Source organism: Centruroides sculpturatus, unplaced genomic scaffold (genome assembly GCF_000671375.1).
Source record: "Centruroides sculpturatus isolate CEXI.00-Female unplaced genomic scaffold, Cexi_2.0 scaffold1523, whole genome shotgun sequence".
Lineage (NCBI taxonomy): Eukaryota > Metazoa > Arthropoda > Arachnida > Scorpiones > Buthidae > Centruroides > Centruroides sculpturatus.
The window spans coordinates 146204-159393 of record NW_019385692.1 but is presented as its reverse complement, the minus strand read 5'-3'; the positions used below and the strand labels follow the sequence as shown (position 1 = coordinate 159393).

The following is a 13190-nucleotide window of genomic DNA, read 5'->3' as shown; positions in this document are numbered from 1 at the left end:
TCATAAAGTATTTTTCTGAGGTCTGTCTTATCAAGTAAATTACTGTACACAGTGTATTCATTAATTTTCATTTTCATGTAGTAAAGGCTCTATGCCTTCATAAAGGACGTACTTTTCCTTTGTTTAAGAGTATTTGGGCAGTTTATTCTCTGTTGTATTCTCAAGCAAACAATACATACAAGTACAGTACAATATTTTCTGAGGAAATACGCATACTTATCGTTTTTTAACCCCATTCCCGATAACCCGGCATTTTCACGAACTCGGCCACCCTTCGGTCCACATTAGGCCAAGTTTTCGAGGCTCTACTGTAATACAATAAAACCTGAATAAAATGGAAACCTGTGTAAACAGGAAAAATAATTTGGTACTCTGCATTTCTGTTTTATACAGGTTTTACTGTATTAATAATTATACTGATAATTTTAAATATTTAAAATGGAGATTGAATTACTTAAAAAAATATTAGTTTTCAGTTTAATTTATAGTAGTAATAGCTTTCGACTATATATAAAATATGTAAAATTACTTTATTTTTGGATAAAATTAAATCTAGAAATAATTTAAAACATCGGGATTGAAACAAAGAAATTAAAGCAGTTAATTTTAATATAGTTTTTAAGTGAATTAGATTTAGATTTTTAATATAGGCCTACTTTTTTTTATTAACAATTTTAACTCTGAGTTTTAAGATATTGATATAAATGTAAAAGTTATGAATGTGTCATAAGTTCAGATATTTAAATTTATTTATTCAGACTTAGATGTTTAGATAGAATTCAAATTTATATTATAATAAAAAAAAATTTCTCTAGGCTATTACAGGGATCAAACATTTCTGCCATTTGACATTAATCCAATTCGTGTTTAATTAACTGACAAGACATTTTAGTTTTATTTAAAGGATTATATCTTATAAATTGAAACTTAATTTTAAAATATCATCACTAATTAAAGAATTTTGTGAATTATTCTGAGTTTTATGTTTTATTATAGATTTATAAAATTATATATATCAGTATTTTATATTTGTTGTTAAATGTAAATATAATATATTAACACACATAACAATGAAGTTAAGTTCATAATATTTTTAATAGAAAATGGCAGATGATACATCAGCAATAGAGCAAGAAATTCCGGAAGATCAAGAAGAATGTACCAATTATAAACCTCCACCTGAGAAATCATTAAAAGAAATTGTTGCAGCTGACGAAGGAGATGAAAGCCTTCGAAAATATAAAGAAGCATTGTTGGGACAAGCAACAAAAGATATTATTATTGTTGGTTAGTAAATCAATGATAAAATTACGTAACTTAATAGCATAAGTTATATTTAAAAGATCATTTTTTTCATACTGTTAATTAAATAGAGAAAGAGAAAAATTGAGTTCTCTGTATACTTATAAATTTATTAATAAGTATAGGTTGAGTGTAGAGATAAATCAAATATGTAAATCAGAAGTGTTGTAAAGTCATCTACAATACGATTCAAATCTTATTGTGGATTTTTCTATCTATTGCTTATTTATTTTAATAGGAAAACATTTATTAAAATTTTGTATATCTATATAAACAATTTAATCTTATTCACATAAATTATTTAAAGATAATTAAGTTTTAATTAAACCCAACAATTTATCAAAATGTTTTATAAGTGAGTTACTAACTGCTAAAATTTAAAATCACTTTGTAGTTCAGAATTTGAGTTGTATAGTAATAAAATAACCATTCTAATTTTAAAACTAACAAGATAGGATTTTATGAAGTCTTTTAATGTATAGTCATACTTAAGTATTTTTTAATGATTTTGTAGAAACTTACAGTAAATGAATAAAGCTAAATTATTTTTATAAATATTTAATAAACTTTATGACTATGACTAAATTTTAAAGTAGTAGTAGTAGTAGTAGTTTATTTGAAAAAAATGGAAAAATTAAATTATTTATGAAAGCTTGTTTATAAAAAATTTGATAAAAAATTTCAAGAATGACAAAAAAGTCATAAAAAGTAACTCAAAATAATCTTTTCTTATGATAGCTGCTAAAGTTTTGAGTTTATATATATATATATATCCTTTAGTTAAGCTTTCATTAGAACTGTCATCACAATTATAATTACATGATGTAGCAAAGCTATTTTACATAGATAAGAAAGTAATAAGCCTGTTTTTTTCTTTTGTTGTTGTTGTTGTTTTCTTCACAGTTTATTGAATATGATATTTTTTTATGACAATACAGTTCCTGAATATGACATTTTAGATCATTTTTCTAGCTGGGATAATTTTGTATGGAAGATTTTTATTGCTAATAAATTGTCTATAATTTAGATTAGATTATTTATTTATTCCAATAGGTAAAAAAAATCCATGAAGGAGAATAAAGTTATCAATATAAGTTAAAACAAACTTGTTGACAAAATAACAATTAATAAATTGTTTATAAGGATTAATAATAAATACTAAATTTTTATACATGTTTAGTATAATGGTAAACTTTTATATTTATAATAATTTGTTTAGCCATATCTTTACTAGTGAACTAATTACTTTATCTATATCTCATTCATCTGACATTTATTTGTTCAGTCACAGCCATTGTTGGCTTTGAATATCAATGTGTTTTTATTAAAGTCACACAATCAGTGTGACAGGTGGTCTTTATTCACTACAACTTTTACTGAGAGAATGAATAAAATATGTAAAAAGTATATGCTATTTTACACATGGATTTAGTGATCCTAGAGAAATATGTATAAATTTTGTGCTGTCTTTTAACACTGTGCATCTGTGAGTCAAAAGTAGATTAATTGGATAAATGCCATAGTTTTAAAAAGGAAGATAAGACAGTATAGTGTTGGAGAGAGAATTTATTGAAAAATTTTATAGCATGCAGAGTGTATTTTATTATGAAAATTATATATTGTTATAAATCTTTAATTTCACTACCAAATACAAGATTGTCAGTTTTTTTCCAGATGAAAAATAGCCCAAGTCTACAAAATAAAAATTTAAGAAAATCTATGTATTTATTATACTAAGGAGATTTTTTTTTGTTCCCTAAACATCATTTAGATTTGAACAAATTAGGTGTTGATAGATAGAGATGGATATGCAGATGTGCAACAAGCTTTTTATCAGTATTTTTGGATCCAGTTATCTGTAATGAAGATATCAGGTATCAAAATTTCTTTAATTTTTCCTATCATTTTGTATAGGGAATTGATAAGAGACTATATGATAAGAGACTCTTTGCATCATTGAGATTTTGTAATAATTCAATGTCAGGTTCATTGAATGGTTAGTCAGTAGGACTTGACCAGAAAAGGTTGGATTATATTGGAATTACTGCCTTAAATGTGATATACAAATAAATTTAGTAATTCATATTTGTAGTTGGTGTTGGGAAAATGAATATATTTCATGTAGTCCAGATTACAAGTAACTTTTGATAGACATTAAATTTCAATTTTTAATTTTAAATTAAGTTTTTCTATTTGATAACTTATCTGCAGGTATCACATGTTGTCTTCTGGTTTTAATAAATATTTTGTTTGTATAAGAACATAATACAATCTCAAAAAGTACAAATTATCTGTACAAAATAAAGATTTGTTCCACTTTAAAAGGTAAACAATAAGTGAGCTATATTTGATACCTCTCCACCTGGAATTTATGTACGAACACAAAATCAACTTCTGGTGCATATAATACAAAAAACAAACATTGCACAAACATTTTCCAATTTCTTCAGAGTTGTTTTTCAGGTAAATTGTTTTAAAAATTTTTACAAATAAACATTAGTTTCAATAACATTTCATCAAGTAACCATTCAGTCACACCTGAAGAACAACTCAGGAGCAGTTGGAAAACATTTTGTGCAGTGTTCATTTTTTTGTATTATATGCACCAGAAGTCTGTTCTGTATCTGTTGTATATTTGATAAATTTATATAGTTAGTATAATCTAACAAATACAGTTAAAATTATTACAGAATCCTACTAACATTACTTGACAATGATTACCTGTGATTAGAGTCTTTTACTCTATTAAGGAGAAATGGTTTGTTGACATCCAAATCAGGAATTTGTTCCTTTCAGGAAACTGATTGTCAGGAAAATATACCAAACTGTAATGCTAATGTTTCTTTCCTAGTTGTTATGTGTACATAATAAGAGAAAGTATTGGAATCATGTCAAATTTGATTTTTCAAGTTTTTTGCAAATCTCAATATTTTGAACCTAAAAAAGTAAAAGAAAAAACCAAAAAAATTCCGTGTGTGTGTGTTGGCATGTATTTTGTTTAAATATCTCAGGATGGGCTGAAGATTAATAAGTGAAATTTGCCACAGTAGCTTGAATGTAAGGGGCATTGATGCTATTAAATTTTAGTTGTGAGAGGTCAAGGGGGTGGCGGAGAGAGAGAGAGAGAGAGAGAGGAAGGTGGTCACATCTCACATGGGGTCAGACTTAATGAAGATTTTACTTGTTAGGATTACAGTGTTTTATAAAACTCATCTCTACTCTCAAAATTAAGTCTTGCTATTTTATAATAATTAAAAATTAATAAAGATTTTATAACAAAATCTCATAACTGAATGTGCCACATACAATTTTATTTACAGTAGACCCCCTATAACATGGTAGATTCGTTCTGTTTTATATGATTTCTGTGTATTACAAGCCACTTAAATACATGAGCCAATCACAGCCCGGCATGTGTGCAGTTTACGGACTACAGCCGTTTGAAAGGTTTTCTTCCATAAAATTAATTGATTCTAGACTAATTTGACTCAACATTTCCAAAATATGTATAATTTTTTGAGAATAATCCATATAAACTATGCTATAAACAAAAAATTGTAGGATTACTTACTGAGTGTGCACCGTTCGACCACACCATTGCTTAAGCTTGTTTTCGTCGCAGAGCAGCGTACCAAATGGTGGGCACGTTTTCTAATAAGTTATTTTTCTGTGAAAACTTTGCTGAACTTCGGAGACATCATTAATATAAATATAATTTTTATGGCTGTTGAATAATAAATGTTTTTTAGTAGGTCCAGTGCTCGTTTAAACTCAACAGTTTGTGCAATATCCGCTATTGGTTTAGATTCGACCAATCCTGTCACGACACGAGTCGGCGATGACGTTTTACCGTATTATACAAGTCTCTTTTAGCGTGTTTATACGAACACGATCACAATTTTTTTGCCGTGCTATATGAATTTGTATTATATGAACCCGTGTTATAGGGGGTCTACTGTTTGATTAATAATATGAAAGTTATTTTTAAAATAAAATCTCATAAAGCCGGGAAAGTTACACAACTCGTTGCTAGATATTTTTTTATTAAAAAAAAAAATACTTCAAAATTTGATGAAACTGCATATATTTTATATTAAAGCATAATTTTCACTGAAGAAAATTGTGTGAACAATCAAGCATGTCAAATATATATATAATCTCTGGACAAGCTTTAAAGATTTCAAGCTTTAGCAGTTACCTACAAAAAATGGAATGAAGTTGAAAAATGATTTGTTTTGAAGTTTTTCATCAGGCATTCTTATCTAAACATGTAATAAAAAATTTTATTTTTACTAATAAACATTTATTACGTTAGGATTTTTCAAATGTAAACTTATGATAATTATTTAAAAAACAAAAAACAAAATTTCAGATATTAAAAAAGAAAATTCTATATTTTCTTGTTAAATGATTTCAAAAAATTTGTTCATTTGAATTGTTTTTTCTAATTTATTTCTCTTAAAGTATGTAAATCTGTTTAAATTACAGTATATAATATAATCTATTGAAAATATATCTATATTTCTTTTTACTACATATATATAGAGAATAAAAAGAAATATAGAAAATTTTATTTTTGAATTTATATTTCTCTATTAACTGGATTAGTTGCATGGATATAATTACTAAAGCAAGACAGATAAACAGTTTTTAATATTTGTCTAAAGTTTCTTTGATAAAAGAAAAATAAAATTAATTTTTTTTGAAAATAACTTATTAATCAAATACTGTTATTTGATCAGTTTAAATTATATAATTATCAATAAATGAAATTCTCATATTTCTATTTTGAATATTTGTTTAGGTCTTTTATAACTAAACCAGAACTGTCTTGCAAATATAAATAAATTCGCACAAAAATAATCTTGAAAACAGCAAGAATTTACTAACATTTTTGGACATTTCAGGTCTATTATTATAAAATTTTGGTTAGAACCCAACTTCAAAACATCCAATAATAATTCAATACCATTTTATATATATACTAGCAGTAGGCCCGGCATTGCTCAGGCAAAAGTAACGATAGCGAAGATTAAGATTATTACATTATAGTCAACCTTACCCATTTTCACAGAATGCAAGAATTGGGTCCCCCTGTTTCCAGACTAATTAGAGAATTATATAAATAAAAGTAGTCTTGCACCTTGCTTTCTCTTAACAATTCCATTGTTACGTAACACTTCCATTGTTGATGGAAGTGTTAAGCCTTAATCCTGTCCTTCTCCCTTGTGGGGAGGAATTTTGAAAAATCCCTTCTTAGTGTGCCCTAACTGTGTAACAAATTTCAGCTTTCAACTCCTAACCATTTGGGCTCTGCGCTTATTATTATTATCAACCCATCTCGATTATATATATAGATATATATATTTACATTAGTTAAGCATTTGAGAAGAGAAGAAATAAGAAATATAGTTTGAACAAATTTAATTGAAAATTAATAAAAAGATTAAATATGATGCTACATAATAAAACTTCAACAGCAATGTAGAGAATAGTTTCAGAACTAGGAGGAAAAAAATGAAAAAGATTAAATGGTGGCTGCAGCATAATAGTAAAAAATCAAAATGAAAAATAGAAAACAAAATTTAATCAAATTAATTGAAAAAAGGAAAAGAAAACTGGATGGTACATGTATTAAAAGGAGATAAATTGTTGAGGAGGAAATGTCAGAATATTACATATAAGAGAAACTGTTCAGGCAGGAAAAGGAGATTCATAAAGATTATTTAAAGGTGATGGTACAGAAATGAAAAGGGTATGCTATAGGAAAATATTAAAGAAAACATTAAATCAGATATATCTAGATAAGCTATACGTTAATGATTGTAAAAGATGAATAAAGTTATAAAAACTCAAGACTAGTTAATATATTAAATATATTTGTAAAGGTACATTAATTATATATTAGGAAAGAAAATTATAAGTTTAGCTTTAGAAAAATAAATTTTGTAATTTAATACTTAAAAAAAATACAAATCATTTTCAAATATATTGAGCTTCGTATATTTCAACAAATCTCTGCCAGGATATTTATCTTGGCAAACAGATTTGTCATGATATTTCTAAAGTCTTGATTTCTTTAACAAACAACTGGGTGAAAAATTATTATTATTTTTTGTTTATATCAATTATTCAAATAATAATAATAATAGTTTTTATTTAAATTAATTATATTTAATCAAAATATTGAATGAGTTTATAATTTGTTTAATCAAAACTTACTAAACAATAAGAAGTTTTGGTACAATAATTGAATTACTTTCTGTATTGGTGTAAAAATTTACTAATTTCTTTACATGTCAATATACCACATTAAGTGAAGTTTAGATTAGAAAGAGTAACCTGAACTGATTTTGTCATCAGATATTTCACCCAAGAATAAAAGGCAATCATAGATTATTTTTTAAAATCTTTTGAATTTGTAAACATTTTTATGTATCAAATACAATATAAAAAAATATACTGTGCATTATCTAGAGAGAGGTGCTAGGTGTAATCTTTCTCCCTGAGATTTCTACTATGAACGTAAGCTTTTATTATAACTACATTATAAACTTTAAATTCACTCTCCTTATAAAATGATTGAGTTTTGAACAGATGCTAGAAGATCAGTTTTCTGGTTGGCTTAATCTGGTCAAGTCATATTCCTGGACTATTGACTTTTAAGCTTGTATCTCAGCTGAATTGCTAATACAGCAGAAATGGGAATTATTGTTTTTAAATGAAGTTAAACTAAAAATAAATCAATTAGAGCAAATAAACATTGTGCATGTGGTATTAATATTGAGTTGTAGATAATACTCTTTTCATTAACAATACCTTTGTTTTTGTAAATATATTTTTTGATTTTTGCCATAAATCATAGTTTTTGAAAAAAATCTGTAAGTAAGAAGTGCTAAAAAATAAATAATTTGCAAATGACAGTCTCCTGTTACTTCCAGTTTCATTGCATTTGAGAAGACATCTGCCAATTTTTTACATACTGTGCATACGATAAAGCTCTCTAATTGATCAAGTCTAGTGAAAAAGATAAAGGTTTAGATTGATCACAGTTATTGAGGTGTGTAAAATTAAGATTATTCCAGTATTGATACTAGATTATAAGTTTGTCTATTGCAGACAACTTTCTAGAATTCTGTGCCTATCTAGAGTAGTTTTTATGTAATGTCTGTGATTCTTGTGAATTTTATTCTGGAACTTAGGCCAAAAGTTGAGTTAGCTCCCTTGGATCAGGCAGGATAAGGTTAAAGAAGTGAAATGATAATTATATTTTATAATTCATACATAAAATGTTAGTATTATTATTTTATTATACCCATTAAAAATTTCCCCAAGATTTATTCTTTGATCCTTGCAATATTTATGTAGTTTTTTTATTTTCATTTTTTATTACTACTGCTCTAAACAATCCCATACAATATTTAATTCAGATTAATGAAAGTGTGTTCACAAATATGCTTACTATACTTATTTATACTGTGTTTATAAATTTTTTAAAAATTAATCTAACAAAATAGTTTGAAATTAAAATTTTTTATCTTACTATTAGCTGTCTTATTAATGATTACTTTGGAATAATTTGTGTTATAGTATAAAAATTACAATTGTATGTATTATAAAATAGATTTTGATGTATAAGGTTGTTTGTGAATTTGAGAAGAAAACAAAATATTTAATTGGGATTTTTTTTTTAAATAAATGATATTTTTTGAGAAATAAATTAATAACAATCTCAATTTTAGTATATGAGTTAATAAAATTTAAATTATTTGAAATGACTCTTTCTGTTTATCTGATGATCTAGTTGAACTTTTTGAAATATTTTGTCAAAATCAAAATATTTAAGTATACAATTCAAAATTTCATAAATTCATTGAATTTTTTCTTATTCATAAAAAGCAACTAGTTCAAAAAAAAGTTTCTGAATCATTACTAATTGATTTAGAAGGAAGTCTGTAATGAAAATTGTAAAATTAAAAATATATATTAAGAAATTTAACTAATTTACATGGCATATGATTCTAATTGATCAGAGTTTTATCTATAATGTAAAATTTGTGATTCCGAATTTATTTAAATAACTTTTAAATATAACATTTCAATTTTAGAAAATGTAATAAAAGTTTTTACTTTGTATTATTTATATGGAATTTAATAATAATGCAAATATAAAAATTCTAATTTGAGAAATTTATTTGCCGAGCAAAAAAGTATTGAATTAAATTTGTAAGAAATGAGTTTTTTATTATTAAATCTAATAATAATGTTTATTTGTAATAGATCCTAGTACACCCAAGCATGTTTTGGTGAGAAAGTTAGCCTTGATTGTCGAAGGCAGGCCGGATATCGAGCTTGATTTGTCAGGTATGTTATAAGCAATTTTTTTTATACTATTAAATAAGCATGTTATAAGTAAATTGTTTTCATTTGAAAAACATTAGAAGGTTCTTAGCAAATTTAGTTAAACTAAAGTAAAACAGCTAAATTAATTTTATTATTTATTTTGTATTCTTCTTGGAGATAATTTTACAGTAATTGTAAGACCGAGGAACCGTTATTTATTTTCTTTATTAAATTACAAAATATAAGTTTTCATTTTGTTAAAAATAAGTGTGGATGAATAAAATTCTTTTCAAAACAATTAATATGTTGTTAAAATTTGTATCTAATTATTATACAGGTATCCCTAGTATAACATGGTAGTTACATTCCAAAAAAGTACCATGTTATACAAATCTGTGCTATACAAAACAAAGGACTAATGCAAAACATAGGGTTACATTCCAGAAGTTAGCTAAAGTATACTGTTCTTTTTTGTTATGAAGAGAAATCTGTTTATTAAAGCAATCAATAATTAATTAACAATTGCAATTAAGCACAGTAACACATTAATCATTTGACTCATTGATTATGGTTTTTTTTCATATATACTATAATAAATAAAATTTAACATTGTGTTGATAATGAGATGGCTTAATAACACACCTACAGATCACTGGTCATTGTTATGTAAAAACTTTGTAATTTCTGGAATTAGTATACTCTGAAATCTTGATTAATCAGTTTTTTTTGGATAATTCTTGTTATACTGTATTTGTAATAATAGGCTAAAGAATAAAAATTTAATTAGAATTAAATGTATAATTATGAAAAATGAATACCTCTTTGATATATGAAGTGAATTGCAGCAAACATGTTAAGCAAATGAAAAATTAATGAATTGATAAATATAAAAATAAATAGTAAAATAGAATGTTTGATGATGAATGAATGGCAATAAAGAAAGGAGAAATATTAGAACTGAGACTCTCTGACAGGAATAGTAGAAGATTCTTAACATATATCCTTGGACAGTATGTATGATGGATGGTAAAAATAGTTAAGGTATCATCCTACTGCTCTAGGGAACTTCGGATTGAATGCAGAAAATCTCTGGAGTTTACCAGTATGGCAGTCTGTCCCAGATATTATCAGGCACTATCCTTCATTACCTGGCTAAACCCACAATGGATATGATTAAAAAGGCTCTCTTAATGTCCATAGGATGGGACAAAAATGGAAAAAGAAAATACATATTCATGCTGCATTTTATAAAAATAGATTTTTTGAAATTAAACATTCTAAAATTTAGGTTTTCTAATGTGTGCACATGCACACACAATTTAAACGAGTTTTTATATAAATGCATATAATAATTGTGTAATAATTAATGTTTGTTACTATATGTTCAAAATATAATTTTAGATCAATTAATAATTTTAAGTGATATAAATATTTCAGTGATATAAAATGTAAACAAAGCAACATTTTCCACAATAGAACAGATTAATTTCATTTTTTTTTTTATTATAAAATCAACAATACTTTTTTACAAATCATTATAAAGAATTCATATTACATTTCACTAGAATTTTTTTTTTTTAAATAGAGTAAAGCATCGATTATCCGACTCAGTTGGGGACTCAGGTTGGTCGGATAACCGAAAAGAATGAAAAAATACATTATTAGTATAGTATATTCCATGTAATTAGTATATTGCTATTAAATTAACCAACTTTGCGTTGAATTTTCATCGATGTTTAGAAAATTAAGTCTTGTTTAAATACTGGCCTCCGTTTCATGGTCGATCCAGTGTTGCCAGCTAAAACACGCAAAAATTTAACAAAAATAATATTAAAGTAGCTAAGACATAGCAAAATATTGTAGTGCCACATCACTAGCAGACATTTGAAATTTGCCAACTAGAATGGTCGGTTAACTGATGTGATGGTTAATCCGGGGTCAGATAATCGATGCTCTACTGTATTTTTTTTTTCTGTTACATTCAAGAAAATTCCATCAATATTGAATAAAATATAATAGTGCGTTAAAAGTATCAAACATTATTTAAATAATAATTGTTAACATTCATTTTTTAGGTGATTTAGAAACATTGAAGAAGAAAACCTTTGTCATTAAAGAGGGTATCCAGTATCGTATACGAATAGACTTTTATGTCCAAAGAGAGATTGTAACAGGCCTCAAGTATGTGCAGAAAATTTTTAGACATGGAATCCAATGTGAGTAGTAAACTTCATTTAAAATTTTATATATTTATTCTTTAAGCTTACATTGCCAATTCATTCAGGTGACAGCATTTCTAATATGGTTGGAAGCTATGCTCCCAAGAAAGAAATACAGTCTTATACCACTCCATTGGAAGATATGCCATCTGGGATGCTAGCAAGAGGAAATTACACAGTGAAATCACTCTTCACGGACGACGACAAAAGTGAACATTTGAAATGGGAGTGGAGTTTTGAAATAAAAAAAGAATGGAATGATTGAGGGCGGTTTACGGCATGGACTCTCTTATCTACTTTCTAAACATTGAATCTGTTAGATTAAAAAAGCCAGAATAATGGCAGTATTATGTAAATTTATTTTTCTTTCCTTACTGAGCTAGATATTTTCCATTTACAGGAAATGAATATGCAATGAATGATGTGGTAGCTCAAATCATGTTTTGTGCCTTATGCTTTCCGAATGGCTAATTTGGCATTTATGATCTTACTACAAAGCAATCACATGTTGCTCTTAATGCACAATTGTGGTGGTGCTAAGCTTCTGGTTTGTCAAAGTGTGAAATGGTTTGCCATGTGACATTTACTCAATGTTAAAAGCCAAACTGAATGATACTTCCGGACTTCTTCCTAAATAAAGTGCAATGAATCTGTGCAACAAATCTAATTGGAAGTTAATATGCTTCCAGTACATTTCTTAAAAATTAAAAGATCATTTTTCTACTAATTCATATGATTGTGAAATAATAAAAAATACAAACAAAGAAGTGTCTTTTTTTTTAATATGATAAATGATTACAATATAATTCTTTTATCAGATCCATATATTTAAAGTCTAAATTGATTATCAGATTTCAGGTAATACATTACATTGTTGTTTTTATAAATTTGTTTATTAAATTAAAGCACACACATTTCACAATTTTGTAATGCCTTAATGATGCATATCATTTCTAAACAATCTTGTAGATGTACAGTACATAAATGCAATATATGTGTATGTCTGATTTGAAAAATAAAATTTGTCAATTAATTTTTGCCTTGTACAGGTGATTCCCAAATGTTTACCAAATAATATGGTATGATTAATATNACGGGAAGATGCTTACATATTTGAGATAGTTGGAAATGGCTTATCTACAGTATTTTCTCTCGGCACTGAGGAGTGGCGTATCGCTGGTCCTACGATAGTGCAAGCTGATCAGTCGTAGCCCCAGAGCAGACGAGATGGGTTCGCTTGGTCACAGAAGCGATGGTAGGTGACAGAGCTGCAACTACTGGAGCGGTCCGTGAGACACAACACAAATTTTAGCGGGCACGACTTCA

The 13190-nt window shown here is 26.6% G+C and overlaps 1 protein-coding gene across 1 annotated transcript in view; it reads left to right on the top strand.

Moving 5' to 3' along the window:
• Window positions 1-12943, top strand: part of LOC111641243 (rho GDP-dissociation inhibitor 1-like) — a 27748-nt gene extending 14805 nt beyond the window's left edge. Inside the window, exons 2-5 of the mRNA XM_023387382.1 lie at window positions 1101-1287; window positions 9583-9666; window positions 11721-11861; window positions 11930-12943. Coding sequence (XP_023243150.1) covers window positions 1104-1287; window positions 9583-9666; window positions 11721-11861; window positions 11930-12129 — 609 coding nt within the window. The 5' untranslated portion in view covers window positions 1101-1103 and the 3' untranslated portion in view covers window positions 12130-12943. The remainder of the gene's footprint in view (window positions 1-1100; window positions 1288-9582; window positions 9667-11720; window positions 11862-11929) is intronic.
• The last annotated feature ends 247 nt before the right edge of the window (window positions 12944-13190 follow it).